General features: G+C 41.2%; 1 protein-coding gene across 2 annotated transcripts in view; it reads right to left on the minus strand.

Moving 5' to 3' along the window:
• The window catches only part of TMC5 (transmembrane channel like 5), a 571516-nt gene that overhangs the window by 268246 nt on the left and 281654 nt on the right, over positions 1-21616 (minus strand). For both annotated transcript variants that reach the window (XM_078665241.1, XM_078665242.1), the window contains exon 9: positions 20641-20792. In XM_078665241.1, coding sequence (XP_078521367.1) covers positions 20641-20792 — 152 coding nt within the window. The remainder of the gene's footprint in view (positions 1-20640; positions 20793-21616) is intronic.

The raw sequence follows: 21616 nt of genomic DNA on the forward strand, positions 1-21616 counted from the left end.
TCTTCCCTGAGAATCACACTGTGCCCGCCCGACACCTCCCTTTCGCCCTATTCACTACCGCACCCTGTGACACTCCTCTTCCTCTGTGTCCGATTGTCCAGGCTATCAGCTAGCCCTGCAGATGTAGTTTATGGCCCCAGCTGTAAAGAATCACCCCTCTTCAAAGGAGTTATAGTAGATCAAGGCCCACACCCGATGAGATCCGTCACACCACACGTGTTCCTACTATCTGAAAACTATCCTGTATTGTGATTGGGGAGGGGACCGAGCCTGAAGCGGAAGATTCCAGGAATGACTCTTTGTACATCAAAGTTTTTACAATTATGTGTCACATAAAAAATATATAGCACTCCAACAAAGTAGTAGGAATATAAAACTTTAATAACATATAAATATATACAACAAAACAAAAACAGTAAAAACATTTAAACAACGAAGAGACCGTGGCAATTTATTTTGAATTATCCAATAGATTTATTGAAATTGACAGCACCAATAATGAAATATTCTTGTCAGTAGCGGTCTGTTGTGCGAATAGTTCCAAGGCAGCAGAACGCGCTGAAATCTGGATGTCACGAAGGTGATGTCTAGCAAGTTGCCGCCCAGCAAATAACGGCGTGGGGCGCCGCGGGGGTGAGTGAGTCCAGTAGGCACCACAGCTATTCTTACCGGCATTGCAGAATTACTGCTGGGGACAATGCCTGTGCTGGAGCAGGGTCACAGCAGAAACAAAAAGGATTCTGTTGAAGATGTTGTTGGTTTTCAATTTGAAAACAGTTCTGGTGTCAACTGCTATGCTAATGTAGTGGTTAATGTTTTGTTTTCTCTAGAAAATGTAAAAGAGGGGGAGGCAGTCCAAAGTTCCGTTAAAAGGGCAAAGGAAAGGATCGGTGGTTTGAACTATCAGTCAAAAAGGGGAGGGGGTGCAACAATTTTTCCTACCGGGTCACACTGTGCTTTCACCGGAAGTGAGGTCTGCAGGATTCTAGTAATTCAAAGTGAGGCTGGCACCGACGTCCCGCGGATACAGTTTCGTCACTCCACGGGTGATCATGGCAGTCATTCCCCATCGGGGGTGGGAGACTCCCGCGGCTCCTCTAGAATCTTCAAGGTCGTGGAGGACTACGGTGGTGGAGTCAACCAGTGACCGGGCCATTTCTTTATGCTGGGCCCGCTCTTGCCAGGTCGACCGCCATTTTGAGAGTTCGGTAGCTACTGGCGATCGCGGGGTCAAATGAACGGACGGGCTCCACCCTGCCGGGCGAGACGTTGCAGCATGGCCACAGTGGAAGAACTCTTTTCCGGGCGCCTGGACCGCTGAGGGTGCAGCTGGGAAGCCTACACTGGGGAGGCGGGAGAGGCCTGTTCGCACCGTCTCTCCCTCCCAGTGCACCCCACGGCGTCTCGCTTGAGATTTGTTATGGCCGGACCAGGCGATGAGGACGAGGGGGGGGGTCGGAGGCATGTGCAAGACATCCCCCCCCAGTGTTGTCGCAGCCATTATAAAAGAAAGAAGTGTCCCGTCCGTCTTCGGGCCGGGCTTCCGGTGGATGTCGGCCGGACGCCCCTGGCTCTGGCCCCATGAACGGGTTTCTTGGTTTATCGGCTGCAGCCGGATTCCGTCGGCCTCGGCCCCCCGACCGTTGGTGGCCGGACCGGAAGAGCATGTGGCGGGACTACCTGCAACTCTCAAGGGCCACCGCGGCCGGACTGGGAGAGAGAGGGGAGGGTCGAGGAGACATTCCCCCCCCCCTGCAACTGTTCAGCGTTGTAAAGGCAATCCCCTGGCCGGGTCCCGTTGGTCTCGGCCTCTCCTCCGGCTACACCCTACGTTAGGATCTCCTGGCCGAGGCGTGGCAGCAGGACCTGCCTTATATGGGCTGCTCCCGGCTGGGCGTAGCCGGAACCCTGCCCCACCTTGGAAGTTTCCAGAGTGGGGGCGGATGTTCTACTGACTTGCATTTTCCCTAGTCTATCGATTTTTTTGGCGTGGCAGGCGGTGGGACAGCGAGGGGTGATTTGGTTTCTCTTACTGTTTTTCTGGTCTCTCACCACTGGCATATTTTAACGTTTTCTTGTTTCTAGGACATTAATAGGTTTTATCATTACGTTATGTTATCGTTTCTTTGTTCGTTGTTTAATAAAAGTTCATGTTCATCAGTGGCCTACTGATTTTCGTTTTCCTATTCTTTTCTTTCCAGGTTGTTTCATGCTAAAGTTTCTGTTAACAGGATACAGTGATCACTTCGTTATTATTGCATATGTCCTTTTCACTAGGGGTGCTCTCTGGTCGGGCCAGATGACGTATGTCTAGTAAATGGTCCGGGTGAAACAGGTGCATCAATCAGTGGGGATAGGCATGATAGATTACAACGGGGGAGAAAGGTCCGCATTACGTACCCTTTCACTACTTGCAAAGATTTTCCTACGTTTATTTGCAAACAGGGAATACCTCCAAAAAGAACTAATTCCCAAACAGTCAATGTTCGGACAATCAATCAATCAATGAGGAATGAAATAGGTACGACGTGTTAAAGGCTTGCGTTACCTACCCTTCACTATCTGCAAAGGGAGAGAGAATATTCCTATTCTTCCTCGTTTGCAGGTAGAGAAGATCCTTAAGAGAATTAACATCGAACAATTCAATGCTCGATTGAAACAATCAACAAGGGGTACTGTGAACACAAATGAACGCCGCTTATGTACATACGCATTGCTATTTTCAACAGGTTGTTCCTAATGTTTCTATTTTAGCGAGGTCAAAAAGAGATCCCATTAGTGGCCTACTGATTTTGCTCGATTCCTTTTGTTTTTTTACACGATTTTTCGCTATCTGCAAAGACTAAACAGAGTATTGCGACTCTGTGCTTGTTTGTAAATAGAGAATGAACCAAAGAGAACAATCAATCAAATGGAGAGAGAAGCAGGCACGACGGATTACAAAGGGGGAAAGGGCTGCGTTAACTACCCTTCACTATCTGCAAAGAGAGAGTACTCCTAATAGAAATGAGGGGTGGGGGGCAGCAATCAAAGCAGATCAGTGTGCATAAACACGAAAAAAAAAATTCTTACCACGTACTTGACATTCGACAGCTTATGATATTTGCTATTAAAAAACCATTGAAATTCACTGAAAAAACCATAGGTTATAGACCATATATAGTTAGGAATTAGCATTTACAAAACCTTGAAAATTCACTGAAAAAACCATAGGTTATAGACCATATATAGTTAGGAATTAGCATTTAAAAAACCTTATTTTACTCACACAAAACCATTGAAATTCCATATATAGTTAGTTGCACTAACTATATATTGCGCACCCGCAATCCACTGCTGATGATGTCACATATTACATCATTCATGACATGGTCAGTGACATCACTGATGACATCACTGATGACATCTCAAATGACATCACTGATGACATCTCATTTGACATCAATGACCACATCACTGATGATATCATTCATGTGACAATACAATGCATCTCCTCACATTTTAATATAACCTCTGTTTCACCCAGTGTTAAAAACAGAGTATAATTTTTGAAACCATTGACACACCAATACTAGTTACTACATACGTACTCACTGATTCCTACGTCTACACACACATTCACTCATTCACCCATACAATCATTCATACATACAATCACTCATGTTTACAACACAATCATATGCACTCATACACCTATACAGACACTCACACTCTGCCACTCATCCATGGAGTTACTCACACACCTAGTCAGTCCTGTAAAGAATCAATCACACTTCCATTTTCTACTCTATACAGTTAAACATAGAGCACCTTACGTTTTCAACCATATACTAACACATACTTACTCTCTTATACAATCATTGATACAAGTACACATTGATCTGTACAGAGTCACACACCTCCCATCCAGCCACACACACACTCAGTCTCCCATGCAAATACTTGGGCAATCAATCAATAACCCATATAGTTACTCATATAGCTACTGATCAACACATGCAGCAGTTTACAGAACAACAGACATAATGATGCACAAATTAAGACAGTTTAGTCACTAACCCATGCACTCAGTGAGACACATTTAATCACTCACTCATACATTCAGTCATGCACCTACTAAATCCTTCGTCCAGACACTTATACATCCACTCATTCTTCAATATGTAAGACATATTTTAACTTTACAGAAACATAGTCACTGGATGTTGTCATCAGTGATGTCACTGACCATGTCATGAATGATGTAATATGTGACATCATCAGCAGTGGATTGCGGGTGCGCAATATATAGTTAGTGCAACTAACTATATATGGAATTTCAATGGTTTTGTGTGAGTAAAATAAGGTTTTTTAAATGCTAATTCCTAACTATATATGGTCTATAACCTATGGTTTTTTCAGTGAATATATATATATATATATATATATATACCACCACTTGGCCTCAGGGAGAGCGCGCTGTCTCACAGCGGGTGTAGGTTGAGAGGACAGGCCAGTCCTCGCAAATATTTTTTACCCAATTTCTTCTTCACACTGAAGAAAACCGCACACCATGGATTCAGCAAAATTTGTATTTATTCTTCCAGTAGCAGTGCAAATTTCCAAACCCAACCGGTGGTTGGGTGTGGAAATTTGCACTGCTACTGGAAGAATAAAAACAAATTTTGCTGAATCCTTGGTGTGCGGTTTTCTTCAGTGTGAAGAAGAAATTGGGTAAAAAAAAATATATATATATATATATTCACTGAAAAAACCATAGGTTATAGACCATATATAGTTAGGAATTAGCATTTAAAAAACCTTATTTTACTCACACAAAACCATTGAAATTCCATATATAGTTAGTTGCACTAACTATATATCGCGCACCCGCAATCCACTGCTGATGATGTCACATATTACATCATTCATGACATGGTCAGTGACATCACTGATTACATCACTGATGACATCTCAAATGACATCACTGATGACATCACTGATGACATCTCAAATGACATCACTGATGACATCTCACTTGACATCAATGATCACATCACTGATGATATCATTCATGTCATAATACAATGCATCTCCTCACACTGTAATATAACCTCCGTTACACCCAGTGTTAAATAGAGAGTATCATTTTTGAAACCATTGACACACCAATACTAGTTACTACATACGCACTCACTGATTCCTATGTCTACACACACATTCACTCATACAATCATTCATACATACAATCACTCATCTTTACAACACTATCATATGCACTCATACACCTATACAGACACTCACACTCTGCCACTCATCCATGGAGTTACTCACACACCTAGTCAGTCCTGAAAAGAATCAATCACACTTCCATTTTCTCATCTATACAGTTAAACACAGAACACCTTACATTTTTGAAACATATACTAACACATAGTTACTCTCTTATAGAATCACTGATACAAGTACACATTGATCTGCACAGAGTCACACACCTCCCAGCCAGCCATACACACACTCAGTCTCCCATACAAATACTTGTGCAACCAATCAATAACCCATATAGCTACTTATATAGCTACTGATCAACACATGCAGCAGCTTGCACAACAACAGACATACTGATGCACACTTTCAGACAGTTTAGTCACTAACCCGTGCATTCAGTAAGACGCATTTAATCACTCACTCATACAGTCAATCACGCACCTACTAAAACCTTCATTCAGACACTTATACATCCACTCATTCTTCAATATGTAAGACATATTTTAACTTTACAGAAACATAGTCACTGGATGTTGTCATCAGTGATGTCATCAGTGATGTCATTTGAGATGTCATCAGTGATGTAATCAGTGATGTCACTGACCATGTCATGAATGATGTAATATGTGACATCATCAGCAGTGGATTGCGGGTGCGCGATATATAGTTAGTGCAACTAACTATATATGGAATTTCAATGGTTTTGTGTGAGTAAAATAAGGTTTTTTAAATGCTAATTCCTAACTATATATGGTCTATAACCTATGGTTTTTTCAGTGAATTTTCAAGGTTTTGTAAATGCTAATTCCTAACTATATATGGTCTATAACCTATGGTTTTTTCTGTGAATTTCATTGGTTTTTTAACAGCTAATATCTGTAGCTGTAAAATGTATTCTTCTTTAAATCCAAAAATATATTTTATATGTTTATGAATAATTTTTTTTTCAAATATTTTTTTTTCTTCGTTCCCGCTTCGCGAATCGGGAAGCTTCCCGTTAGCTGACCTTGATGCCGCGAAATAGACCGCGAGCCGGTAAACGTTTCTTTACCGCAAGTGCCGCGTTAGAAAACAACATCGTGACGCCTCCCGTCCGCATGACGTTTCACGTTGTCGCGTGATACGTCATATGACGTGCTACGTTAGCGAACTGGTACGCGAAGCGAGTCGCAAAGCGCAGGTTTCTAGAAGCAAACCGGGAGGCCCTGCAAAGCGCTTAACGTAAACACAGCAAGTCATGTGACTTGGTAATAACACTTTTCATTGGTTCATTTCACTTTTGGTTTCCTAATGATGTAAGACTAGGTCATATAATCTAAAATGAACACTTTTGATTGGTTGAGAACTCTTGTTTTTCCCAAATGATGAAAATCCCTCCTTCTTTCCTCACTCTGACTTTCATCATTGTGAGAGAAAGACCCTTTGTGATCACTGAGCAATGGCTTCTTTAGTAGCTTCAGCTGGTGCTTCCCCACCACCTCCACCACATCCAAGGAAGAGTGGACCACCTGCTCAAGTTGTAATTCAACAAGAAGAAGAAGAAGAGGAACAGGAGGAAGAGCACGAAGAGAGGCAGTTTTTGCCTGAGCAGCCCAGGACGTCTCACCGGAAAGAAAACTTCATTTGGCAATTTTTTAAAATTCCCAAAGGTCAGAAAAAAGTAAATGCAAGATACGTAACTTGCCTTATATGTCAAGATAGACTGTCCAGAGGGACCGACAAAAAATACAGTTTCGGAAACTACACAATGCATCGCCATATGACTAGGTGGCATCCTAACAACTACAGTGCTGCACAGTTTCGGAACGACCTAGATAATCTCCCTATTATGGCCAGAAGATCTGTTGTACCGGAAGTAACGGGACCAGAGGGCAGGGATATGGTGCCAAATATACAAATGAGATTTGGTGATGTAAAACACATCTGCGCATTTTGCGATGGATTCATTTCCTACGGAGAAAAAAGCATCACTCTGATCAACAGAGCTATTGACTATCATATGCAAGTTTGTCCGAAACGCCCAAAATAATAAATACTTCTTTTTTTTGTTTTGTTGCTCCTGTTGAGCCCTTTACAATGAATCGTTTTCATTGCCCCCTCCAAGAAAAACCCAAAAAAATATAAAACTGTTCCGAAAAATTCAAAAACAGTAAAAAAATGTTCAGAAAAATAAAAAAAAAAGTTCTTTTCAGAACTACCTCCCCGTTATTAAAAAATTGGTACAATATTTGGAACTGTGCCAACCTCTATTTCTCTTAGTTCGCTTCCCAGTTCGCTCGCGGGTACGCGAACCGGAAGCGACCCAAAAACAGTAAGTATAAGGGAAGGAAACAGACACTTATGTTAAAAGAAAGACAGCTATAAGGGAGTAAACTAGAGATACCATTACCCGTAATCCACTGCTGATGATGTCACATATTACATCATTCATGACATGCTCAGTGACATCATCAGCAGAGGATTGCGGGTTTTTTGGCAACATGCCTTATCCACGGTTTAATAACGCTGCCTTTTGCTTTATATAAGTTTTCAAATTGTATGAAATATATACCAATAGGTCGTTATGAACCTTTAGGTAGTGCTTTTCTTCATGAGGTCTGGTCGCTTCCATACACATACAGATGTTTCAAAGATGATCAAGAAGTTTATCTGAATGGAGAGGAATGCACTGAGACGCCAGATCATTCACTAATGTGTAGGCACATACATTTACACGGTTCATGCAACAAACACCGACCAAATATGGCTTGCGTGTTGCAAGGCACGCCAGTTCCTGCTATCATCCCCACGTTCAAGTTGTTGGAAAATGGTAGTTATTTGATGCTCAATAATGAAGATTGTTCTGAGTTAATTAAAAGTATTCCTTTTATCGTAACAGTAAGTGAACGGGTTATTTGCTGCAGAAATGTTCTATTTCCTCCCACACATGAACATAGGGAGTTTTCAATCTGGCCACAAATACCAACCTTGAGACACGTTTCAACGGCATGGCAAGAATAAGAGCTCTTTTGTCTCAGAGAGAGGTGGCCTTGAGTTCGGCCCGTGAAACTTTCGTACTTCACATAGCGAACACCCATACAGAGGTGCAAAACCTTTTTCAATTAACATTTGCCTTTCAATTTCAGCAACATGTTTCCGACTATCTTTAACGCATCCTCCACAAAGTCCCTGGTGCACTTTTTTAAAGTTGTTACCAGTGGGCTCGTCACTTCATTTGAGAAAATCTTTGGAGTCATCCCTGCTTCCTTTCATTGTATTTTCTGCACTCTGGTTCGTGGATTGGCATTTTTACTTGCATTACCAGCGGACGCTCTTGTGCTTTTTTACATTTTTAAATATGGATGTCCCTCCTATGCAACCTCCGACCCTGCAGCTGCTGACACTGTTCCGCAATCGCATGCTAGAATATTATGGCACAATGCCGTTGGCGATATTAAGCACGGCATATGGATTATCTTTTCGGTTCTCCTACTTCACCTGTGTCCAGCCTGTATTTCACTGCCTGACCTGTGATTTCGATTGGGCCATTGATTTGTGTCTCTGCGGACCGGTTTCTCCTGACGTCGACTTTAATCAGCTGATGACTCCTATCATTACTCACGAGTTGGTTTGTCCTGGCGAAAGGATTATGGCTGTGGCATTGATGCATGGACTACTTGGTCCCTGGAATTTACTGGCGGCAGCACAGTCTTTCTTGGAACAGAGCTTTCTTGAAAACCCACCGAGCTGTCCTCTGATGGTGATAGAGGATCCGGTGCTGGGAGAGCACGTATGTTCTTTTCCGCTTTTAAATTGGATGGCTGAACTGTTTTCGGATGAAGACGGTGACTTCCTATTGGAGGCTGTTGCAGCTTATTTTGCATACACAGTTATGTCATAGACCTTTTTCATGTTTGATATGCTGAGTACTAGCATTTCATTGACAATTCATTGACTTATTTGTCAAGTTTGTATTATTTACCTTGCCTATTGGCTTAAGACTCGATAAAGTACTTGGCTGTTTTATTTTTCTTTAGCATTAAATTTTCCTAGTTTTTAATGCTTTACCTTGCGGACCGTCCACATATAAACTTGCAATCTGCTCTCATGAGATGGCACTTCTATTATCTTATTCAGTTCGTTTCCGGATCATGAGGAGGTGTCATCTAGGTCCTGGATATCTTTACACCGTGTTAAGTTAGCATGGGATCATTACCGGTTTAAACGCCATTTTTCCTTTTTTGCAACTTCTGCACACGACACTTAGTTGTTGCTTTAGCTTTCCACCTAGTAGTTCATCGTGGTTTACATGAGAATAATATGTTATTGGTCTACTATCTGCTTTACTTGTTAAACTATATCTGTACAGCGAGTGCTAAAGTTTCAAGAACAACACGATACAGAATTGTTATGAGGTCTGATCTCCACGACTTCATACTCATAACATAAGTGCAACTTCTGCCAATTCTGGGCATGAGGCGGGTTTTATATTGCTTTGCCGAACACACATACACAACAGTTGATGCGGTTCACATGAAGAGAGAGCTGGTGTATGCTGATGTGATTCCTTCAAATCTAAGACACTAAAGTATGGGCACGCCCTAAACCAACACAAAGAGACCTTCTTAGCAAATAATATAATATGTGTATTAGGGAGGGTGAGATATAAGCAGCCGCGGGCCGTGGAGGGAGTTACGGTGAAGCAGGGAGGCGGGGAGGGGGAGAAGCAGGGTGGAGCCCTCTCTACCTTGCCCCTCCCCCTCCCCGCCTCCCTGCCCCACCGTAACTCCCTCCACGGCCCGCGGCTGCTTATAAGTGTTGCTAACTCTTATTCATTTACAGCATGTTAACATACTGTCACCATTCGCTTTTTATGTACTAGTAACTATGCTGGTAATTTTGCTACTGATAATATGTGTACTTGTATTCTCCACCCTGCTTCTCCCCCTCCCCGCCTCCCTGCCTCAACGTAACTCCCTCCACGGCCCGCGGCTGCTTATAAGTGTTGCTAACTCTTATTCATTTACAGCATGTTAACATACTATCACCATTCACTTTTTATGTACTAGTAACTATGCTGGTAATTTTGCTACTGATAATATGTGTACTTTTATTATCTAAGGTACTACGCCTGAGAAGACGGCATTAGTAAATAAACATTTCAAATACACATCTGTTCTTCTTAACTCCATGTTCTGGTTTCTAAGAAATCTATAACGACCGACTGTTCATGAGTTCCACGTATCCTGAGGTACTATAAGTTCATATTCTGGATTGTCTAAACATTGAGAGTTTGTTATATCCAATGTGACACTGTACCTAGCTTGCTAAGGAGTTTTTGATTACTAACGTGAGTTTTGGGACACCCTAATTCGCCGAGGTTCCAATCCTCTGTCCACAGTTCTGTGTGAGAACAGAAACCCTGCGACAGGGGCACCCCCGACCCTTGCTGGAGCTTCATCACACTTGCGATACAACTCCAGCAATGCGCCACCTTTACGGCACAGATACATCACGCATCTGTGCTGTTTTTGCCCCATGATGCGCCGCATTGTAAATGCAGCACACCATAGGTGACGGAACAGCGGCACAGAATGACTAACACATCCCTGGTGATGCGCCAGTCATCATAAATGTATCCCTATGCTTCTTATCTTGTTAGAGATGAACCGCCATATGTATCATCAAAGTTTTTTGCATTTCCTAAATAGCGAACTTTAAGGAATAAATAGCGATTCTTTACCATTCCTAGTTTGCGATGAGCTATTTGCTAATTAGCCGAATGTAGCCCAATGAAGCCCAATGTAGCCCAAAGATGGCCGCCAGACACACAAAAAAACAAATGTAGCCCAAATATCAGCCAGATGTAGCCCAACTATAGCCCAGTGACAGAATGACCAATCAGCTTCGCAAACCTCCGTTACGCGAAGCGGAGCGCTGTTACAGATATATATCTTTTTTTGAACGTTAATTTCTCAAAATCCACTGGAGCACATATATTGAGACCTAGCAAAGGCACATCGGGCTACCAGTCCCTAATATTTTGCCAAGTTTCGTGCAAATCCATTCAGCCGTTCGATTATTATTATTATTATTTTTTTTTGCCCCGCGGGGCCCTTTTAAAACCTCCACATCAAACCTAGGGGGTCAGCGAGGATCTACTATGCCCCCTTATAGTTATTTCCCCCTTTGTTTTGACCTCCTCTTGTCTCTCGATCCTACCGAGAGACAAGATGGCGGCCGCTACGGACTGTTTGGAATGTTGACAGACGCCGGAGAACCAATCAGCTTCGCTTCACAAAGCTCCGTTGCGCGAAAAGTCCGCGAACCAGTGCGCTGCCCAGTCCGCGCTTACAGATATATATCTTTTTTTAAACGTTAATTTCTCAAAATCCACTGGAGCACATATATTGAGACCTACAAAAGGCACATCGGGCTACCAGTCCCTACAATTTTGCCAAGTTTCGTGCAAATCCATTCAGCCGTTCGGGCTAAAAGTGAGGCCAACCGCCCTATGGAAAACTCAATGTTAAAAACACGTTTTGGGACCCCCCTTTTTTCTCGGCCCCCACTGGACGAACCCCCCCCAAATTTTCAAGGGCTGCTCAGAAACAAAATGTGCCATTTTCCTGAAAATTTCAGCCAATTCCGTCCACAAACGCCAAAGTTATTAGACATAGAATTTTCAAAAAACCCATAGAGAAAAAATCCTAACTATATATACCTACTGGCGACCGCCAGTAGGTAATATATATATATATATATATATATATATATATATATATATATATATATATATATATCAATGTAAATCACAGAGGGTCTTGATACCTTTTTAGGAGGCAATCGCTGAAGGCATAGATCCAGAGTTTATCCAATGTAATAGGAGACCTGCAAACACTTCAGCAGGGGTACCTACAGGGGGAGCAACCATCAGACAGTGGAGATAGGTGATCTCAACAGTTTGCCTGAGCTGAAGGAAACAATTGGCTCCTAGAGACAGACAGCAGACTTACCAGACAGACACTTGCAAGTGACTCAAACTACCTTAAAATTGATCACAGCATAAATAGGTGGCAAACAGGAGATCTGAGAATTAGGAAATTGGGGATTCCTTATCTGAAGACCTGTGTTCAAGCATCAGTCTGGATCAGTGTGCTTCCATGGACGGAAAGATGAGAAAGGCCTAATATTTAATTTGGTGAAAACTCCCTTTGGAAAATAGACCTAGGTTCATCACCGTTAGACTCTAAAATAGACAAGCAGGTACTTTTTGCGACTCTTTATCATAATTGAGACCGCTAATATTCACATTGGGTTATGTCAGTGGCGACTGTGTGTAATGTTTGAGTACATTTAATTTAATCAAAGCTTCTAGGCATAATTAAAAATGGGGAGGCTAGTAGGTAACATCCCTTGGTACACCTAAACACCCACAAAATGATAACAAGCTTTACCAGCTATGACTTGCCTTGGGGAGAAGAGAAGGGTTAAAGGCTGCTATTATCATAGCTCACCAAGGATATCCTTCAGAGGCACCAGATCACTAGTCTCAGGGTTCCCGAAAATTGTAGTACCCCCACAACGTTAGCAAAAATAAACAATCAAGGGAAACAGATGAGAACAAATACAAATATTGGATAGTGCATTTAATGCCTATAGGCATCCCAGGGACAGCTTAAAATTTAGCAGGAAATACTAGTGCCAGTGTTTTACAACGAGTTGCAGCACTGTGAGCTTGCTAATTAATTGAGATTGTGTTGTGGCTTGGGTTTTTCAAAACAGAAAGCATTTTTTGACTACAAAAAAACATTCCTCTGAGTATTTGCTCTCTGTGCACCGAAGATGTATGTTATGGCACTCATGCTACACATTCAGCACTGATATCGTTTATTAACATGTGACTTACAGAACCCAATTACATGGTGACAATTTGCCTGTACTAGACTTTCTCCTAAGATGTAATGTGTACATTTTAGTAATCACATATCATGGGTATTTCAGTGTCTTTGCTCTTCATGGCACCATCTACCTACTGAGGCTACAGGGACGAGGTCGAAAAGGCATTTTAAGACAGCAGCCTTAGAGTGCCACCTAGTGGGAGCACCAGATCTCTGCCTGAAGATATAAAAATACATTTGAATTAAGTTTATGCTCACTTGATAGCCCTAACAATACGATTTAGTTTAAAGAAAAGTTTATTGAATATAAAGATTGCAAGAAAGAAACCTGTGGTACAGCATCAATAAATCAAAATGCAATCAAATTAAAGATAATACATTGCAATATAGAAAGGAAAGAGAAAAAGAAAAAGAAGAAAAGGAAAGAGAGAATGAGAGAGAGGGAAATAAAGAGAAAAAGATAGGAGGAAAACAGTAAATAGAACATCTTTATATAAATATGCATATAAAGCATAAAACAATGTAAAGCTTCCAAGAAAAACATCATATTATAAGAAAGAAAACGGTTATCTACAACAATTAAGCAATATTATGAGAATCATATCATGGAGGTTTGGAGACTTCTTCAGTAGAAGGAGAATGACTTGGACGAGATTGAGCAGATTTGTCTAAGAAGGTAGTAATAGGTAACCATAAGACATCACGTTTAATAGCAAGTGTAATGGGATATACATATGCTCTATCTTGTCTATGGTTGAAGCAAACACCATACCACCAAGCCTGAAAAGAAACATTTGATGTATCCTTCCAAGACTTAGTGATTTGTTGAAATGCCACAGCTAGGAGAAGGTCGACAATAGAGGTGTTGAAAGTAAGGGAAGACCATATGTCAGACAGACTACCTAGAAAAATGTGAGTGAGTGAAAATGGAAAGTGGTTAGAAAAAATAGTATTAATTTATTGCCATACTTTGGACAACCCTAACAATACTATGTAGACAACCTATGAGATGCTGCCCAAGTATGTATCTATAGAGGTAAATATCTGGTTCATAGTGTCCTGGAGAGTCACTTGCAAATCGGGTTTGATAGAATAGCAAAATGAAACAATTTAAATCGGAGACCTGTGTAACAACATAGTACACAACAGAAAAACATCCTTGTGTCGCCCCTCCTAATGATTGTCAATTATGGGTAGGTAGGGATAGTGGCTTCACTGCTTGCCTACCCTTTGATTTTCCTGGCATTACATTTGCCACTCCTAACTACAGAGTCTTTAAGCCAACTGTTGGAAAAGAAAGCAAACAGGCCTTTTTGATCCTGGTTTGCATTCTGTAGTTTGAATCCTTGCACTTTATGTAGCTCCTCAGCAGCAAACAACGGCTACTGAGCGGCAAAGTGTGGAACAATAGACAATCATGTGTTGTCAGTGCCGTTCAATAGGTGCGTGTTGTAATATTTGCTACTCTTTGCATTTTGGTGCTTCGATTTCCACACTGATAGTCGCAACAATATCCACGGAGCGACCAGAACCTCACATAGTCCAGGTTCACAGGCACCAGAGGGAAAAAGTGGCTTGTTTACCTCTTCAAACCTGAACTAAATTCCATGGCATGGCATGATCTTATGATTTCCCCACCCCAGGAGAACTTCCAAAAAGACACCCACTGGACAGAATGCACAATGTAGATCCTTGAACTGGTTCTACATGGAGTTGAAGACCTTGTGGGTAGTTCCACAATCACCCAAAAAGTGCTGGGGTTATGATATGGACCTCTTCGATAAAGAACCATTTAAAAATCATCTTAATAGGTCATAGTGTTAGAGCTTTTGAAAATGTGCAATTTTGGGTAACAAATATTGCAGGCGAATTAATAATATTATGATAAATAATAGTCGTAACCGATGAATTAATGCTGTTGCATTTAAAACGAATTAATAGAAATGTTTGATGTATGATTAATAATGCAGTTTAGTTACGCCACATTTTCACAAAAACACAATTTTATTTTAAAAGTATGCAGTTTCTAGTGTTCTGTTCATCTTGCTCCTTTCTCATTCAACTTCTCAATCAATTTCCCCTTTAAGAATTCTCTCCTCATAGTTTACGAGGAGCACAATGGAGTTTGATACAGTTATCTGACTCGTTAGAATGAGTGTATTATGAATGAAATTTGCCATCGTGTTCCTAATGTAACGTGATGCAACCTGAAGAAGGGCATTCGCTCTGAAGTGCGGATACCAGTTTTCTAGCACATTAATGTATTGTTCTTTGTTAAAGAATGTTTCATATTATGTTTTGCATCTCCAAATTTCGGTTGCTTTAGAACATAGGTCTTCAAACTGTGGGGCGCGCCCCCCTGGGGGGGGGGCGCAGCATCCCCTCAGGGGGGGGCGCGCCACCACTTCATCTTCCAATATTGCCTCCTGATGTGCATCTCAGCCGTAGGCAGACTGGAGATGCAGGGGCGCTAAGAGGTGAAAAACCAACAAAGCCTCGTTTACACGTCAATGGTCTTTTAAACGACCTGTGAAGTACACGGGTGCAGCTGGCCTCTGCTCTAGTGCCAAAGGAAAATCAAGAGGGAGGGAAATAAAAACACAGCACTGGGGATGCTCTAGTTTACTCGCCTAGATAAATAAAGGGTCCTGGTGGACGCATCAGTGAGACAAGAGAATGAGAACTTTCCAAAAATGCAGAACATTTCTGTAGCACGAAGGAGCAGTGACCTCTCGCACAGAGATTATACGAGGGATTATGTTTTTATTTAATGGCAGCTCCCAGTGATGTCGACTGCAAACTCTGATATATCACTGTAATTCCATCAAAACACGCCACAAGCTCACAGGACCTTCTATTACAGTGGTCACGTTTAAAAATACCTTACAATAAGACCATCCCAAGCATACAATAACTGTTTCTGCATTTTTAAGTAGGTTATTTCTATGTTAATATAGAGGCTGCTAGGGAGTTTTAGGTAGCTACATTTCTATGAAATACACTGCATCTGTGTGAAAGTCACCCAAAATAAAATGTATTGAAAAAGTTATGGTAAGCTATTGACGTCCTCATGCGGGCCTTATATCAAATCGTTGAAGAGTAAGACCCGCACAAAAAAGGTGCCCAGGAATTCGGGAAAGCAAGCTGATGTCTGCAAACTTCAATAATGAAATGGGATACGGGTGATGCTGCAGTGGCAGCTGTGTGCGGTACCGTGCCAGCGATCTGACCCATTTCATACCCAAAACAGTGCACAAGCAAAAGTCAGGGTGCAGAGTGTGCTTTATGCTGCGCGCCCTTTCCTATCTAATAGGACTGTATGTATGGGCTGCAAAGAAAGGGCCCAGTGCTCTGACTTACAGATGTGCCGTTCTGCAGTGTCTTGTCTGTAGTAGAGGTAGCCTGATGGTCTTTGAAGCAGACCCCAGATAGGTGCCTTGCGCAAAGGCAGACTCTGTCAGGTTCAGGAAAACCGAAAGTGCTCTTCCTTTTATCCATAGGAAGCGACCTCTCCAGTGACCTACAGTCCATGGCTGTACGCTTAGTAACAGAAAGGCGCCATGCTGCTGTTTTGTGTAACCCCTGGGTGTGGGCTACCGCCCGCCCCTCCACCACAATGTGGAATAATGTCCCTGTGAGAGCAAATGTGTGGTAAATATAGTTTAATAAATGTCTTGGGTTCTACTCATTTATTTTTAAGGTTGGTAAGGTTGGGGGGGGGGCTTTTCTTTCCTCATAAGGTTTGGACCCAGAAGAAGAAAGTGCAGAAAGGAGAGCAAGAAGCTCAAAAAGAAGCTCAAAAAGAGTCTAGTGGTGTTATTGTTCTCTTAACCAAACCATCCTAAATAAACACAAATGGCTTAAAAAGACAAATACAGTGGCCTAGAGAAGGTATTCAATTGCCATCTACAGTTTGAGCTACCTAATATTTCAAATATCCTATACTGGCCTTTTTGTTTAAAGTCCATAACACCCAGAATGAAAATCTATGTTACTGCTCCTCTTACGGTATTTTAGTTACAAGAAAAGTAAAACAACCCATTGAATTTTCTTCCAAGACAAAAGACTAATTTCACAGATGGTGCATGCAAATGCCTTTTATATTATGTATGATAATGCATTTATTAGCACTATATGCCCCACTCCGGAGTGCCGTAGCGCTTTACCAGAGGGGTGGCACGCTATGGGGATGTGCTTGGTTGGAAAAGTGTTGTAGGTGCTGCGAATCTACGTTTCAAGTAGGTGGTTTGTGTCATTTGTGAGAATGCCCAGAGCTGTGTCTTATTGCCTCGTGGGTTTGAAAGCTTAGCCGTGTGATGGAAGAATTAAAAGTGAGAGGTGGGGTGCGGTCAGGTTATCCTAGCTGGCTGTTTTAATTTGATTAGCAAATCCAGTATTAGTTTGCTAGTGGTTAGTGAAGATTTTCAATCCCTCACTTGTGCTAGTGCTCAATTCAAGAGTACAGCATGGTTTGGAGTCCCATCTTAAATCTTTTGAGAAATTATTTAACCCTATATGAGAAAATCAGAAGAATACTTTTCTCGGTGCAAATTATCTTACCAGTGTGTGGCCACATATGTTTTGGACTAGACACGAACAAAGACAAATTTATTTCAGCTCTAAATGGGCTACAGTGAAAGCTAGAGCACAACTTGTTAATAATGGATTTTACATGAGTGAGGATCTAAAGAAGCTCTTAGATGATTGCGGAGCAATAGCTTTGAAAGGAAACAAACTACAGCCAAGAAGAAATGGGGTTCATTCAAGCTTCAGCAGAGACCAGTCTTGTAATTGAATGTCTAACTGCCTGAGGTTTACCTTTCTTCTGAATGCTGATTGAAATGGAATTTAAGAAAGTTATGTGATGTATATTTAAGGATATTTTAGCATGTTACAAAGTAAAAAGTGAAATGTCGCTCTTGCTGACTTCAAGGTCCTGTCCGCCATTTATTTGGCATCTTTATGAGGTCTGAATACATGTAGGGTCGATTCTGTGTCTACAATGAATTTGTTATCTGTAAATCAAATTCTCTGCATCCTGGGTGGGACTGTGTGAAACTTCTTATATCTAAGTGTATTCTTGTAAAATTAAGGAATTTTGTATTACGTAAAATGTGTAGATTGTCACCATTTGCCATAATGTAACATTTCTTGCAGGAGAATGGATCAAGTCATAAATGTCTCAACGAAGTCTGGCTTCAAATCATGATGCAGCTTGGAGATCTCTACCTAACAGATATACACAATGGGACTGATTCACAAAGGGCCTCCACCCTCGTGGCAGAGACCCTGCAGGCGTGGGGCAGTCTCCTCACTCGGGTGGAATCTCTGCAAGAGAATATTCATATTTTAGAGACAACACTTGTGCAGCCCCTTCTGTAATACTGGTGAACATGTAACACCAGTGCTATCTCAAGACCGCAGTTCTTCATTTGCCGGAGGGTGAATCTCTTTGCCTCTCCACCTGTGCCATATAATGGACTTGGCTAAAAAGGCGAAGAAACCATCAGGAGGCTACAAAAGGTGGTGCAGCACTGTCAGTGCACCCCCTAAAGGCAGACCCCTGTAGGGAACTCAAGATCTCCTATGGGTCCTCCAGACATCTACCAGCAAGCAGACTTCAGTTTACTAAACACTCTTAATTTATTTAATATTATTTACCCTATGCGACCTGGAGGAGGGAAGGGCCATCAATGATGCAGAGTACCAGCTTCCAGAACATTTTTGTCAGGTGGTGGTGATGGTGGGGGGGGGGGGTCCCCGTGTAAAAAGGTTTAGATGGGGGGGGCTTAGCCGACAAAAGTTTGAAGACCTCTGCTTTAGAAGGTAATGGAAAATGTTGATTATTCTTAGAAGTGGGATAGTTCTATAGCCTAATTTGTTACACTACATTTTCTGATTTGTCTAAAATGTACTGTCAATAACCATCTAATGCTAAATTTGCAATATTTCTAATTGTTTTTTAGTAAAATGTGTATAAAAACCCCTGGTTTTATTTGGATGGTGGTAACTTTTACTTTTCCTCACTAAACTCTATTTGTTTGAGGTTTATTTACCCATAGAACTCTGTTTACATGCGAGAGGCTTTAAATTTCCTCATACCTTGGTAATCTCACCCTTTAAAAACATTGTTAACATTGTTTATTTGAACCTGACAATTCTAACTTCTGACTTGTACCTCTGTATCTGAGCCCTAATGGCATGTATGGATTTATTTGTACGACCTATTTTGAATTTGTAATAAACCTATTAACTTCCCATTGATCTAGAACTCAGTTCTTGAGTGGTCTCAGTTTCTATTTTGATTTTGCTCTGCTATTCATTGAACCGAATTTCGTGGAGACTGGTGTATCTTATAGCCAGATCAGAATAGGTATTTTTGGGGGGATCAAAATATTGGGTTTCAGGCTGCTACAATAGTTTAAGATGAAGTCTTGAAGAAGAGGTCATGAATCAATCCAACAATTTAAGAATTGCATTAATACCCAGGAGAGGATTCCTCCCCATCATTACCTACTATAGACCAATGTCCACATTAAACAACTGAGAGCCTTGAAGAAGCACTACATGCACAGCTAACAAATGTTTATTTAGCACTATGTGATGCCAATGTTATACTTTTTGCACTAGTTGAAAAACACAATTGTAAACACTGCGACAAGAAAGATAGAGGGCCAAATGTACCCGGTAGGTGATCCACCAATCGTCAGTCAGTGGTTCTTAACCTGTTGTCCAGGGACATCTAGTGGTACGCAAAGCCTACTGAGAGGGTCTGCGACTGCTTAGACACATAAACAGATTAATAAAGTGTGTACAAAGAAAAAAGGTAAATGTAAATTGGAGAATTATCTGTAAAGGTAAAGGAATTTGAAATTATAAACTAAACATTAATTTGGCATCCTCAGATTGTTTCGTGGCACAGTGCAAGTGCATCAAGCTGAATATATTATAGGCAGTGTGTTGCTTTTATTGGATTAGAAAAGCTCTCACCTTCCCATTAACATTAAAAATTTTATTTTTTAAATATTTGTTTGTGAATTAAATTAAACAGATCTGAATTTCTGTATTGTTTTGTGGTTCCAATCAATCCAAACTTGCTTTGGCTGGGGACCCTGGCTTCAAGTAATGACTTAGTTAAGGTGCCCAGATTCCAATCATTATTCAGTAACGGGGTACCCTGATTCCAGTACTGGTTAAGTGAGGGTCCACAGAAGTCAAAAGGTTAAGAACCACTTCCCTAAGTGATGCCCATAATCTTCAATTCACTTTTTTTTAGTGTTTTTCATGACTAGGTGAGATATTCAGAGAAAAAATAGGTGGGGTGATTTTGCTAATTGAGTGTTGCTAGGCCTAGCAGTGTTGCTAGGCCTTTACTGAACCACAGAGTAGTCAAAGAACAGCCGTTCAATGAAGAACTATATGTATTAAGAGGGGAAACAGTTTTTAATTTCAGTTTAATGATTGATCAGCTCTGCTTCTATGTGTTCAGCTTACAACTTATAAGCTCTCTCACCTGTATATGAGGCTAAGGAAGCAGATCAGGAGGTAAAATCCAATAGTAAAGATGTATGCAAGCTGCATGTTGTAAGCAGTAAGATTTACGTTGGTGTGTATTGTTGAATTGGTGTAAAATCCATAATAAAGTACAGTTTCCTGGAAATAACCCTATATAAAAACAGAGAAAAAGGTTAGATGTGTAATGTAACGATATACAAAAGAATACCATGGCCCTCGGAAGGCATAGTTCATTATATGTTTATAGCTTAGTTTGTAATAGTCAACAAATCTGTAATATAATTTACACCACAGACGAATGGGTGTATTGCATAAACTCCTCTAAAGAAGCATTTGCATTCCATAAGATGGTGAGATAAAAGACACTGAGGCATTTCTGGATGACACTAATTGCACTTGTCCCAATGTAATTTTGCCGAGATGTGCAAAAAAAATCATTTTGCACCAGTTGCTACAATTGTCAATGCAGATATTAATACATATTTGTAGAAGTGCAATCTATCTACATTGGAAAAAGTCTGATGCAAAATTGCACTAGCTTTTGAGCATTCTACGTATTTCCACTTGGGTTGTGAACCGCTGCTTGTTGCAATTGTACATTTCACATTGGTGGGGAGTTGCACTGCACCTGTACTGGGTGCATAGGCTGATAATAAACATTTCCAGAGCTCCTGATAAAATTTCCTTAATACGTTCACTTCTTTTTGTTGCAAATGGCTAAAGAAACGAGAGGCCCCTTTGGGTCCATTCTTCCATTTAGTTATACACTTTGTCTCCTGCGACAAACTACGACCTGTCTCCAAGCATTGGCCACTGCTGGAGGCCTTCTGAGAGCTGCAAGCCCACCTGGGCGGTGGATGAAGCTGACTCTAGTGTATGTTGCCCTCTAATGCTACTGATCTTCAACTCAGACACGTACCAGAACAATTAGCGACATTTCAATGCTAATTTAGTTGCATATGTTGAACATCTGG

Source organism: Lissotriton helveticus, chromosome 10 (genome assembly GCF_964261635.1).
Source record: "Lissotriton helveticus chromosome 10, aLisHel1.1, whole genome shotgun sequence".
In the NCBI taxonomy this organism is placed as follows: domain Eukaryota; kingdom Metazoa; phylum Chordata; class Amphibia; order Caudata; family Salamandridae; genus Lissotriton; species Lissotriton helveticus.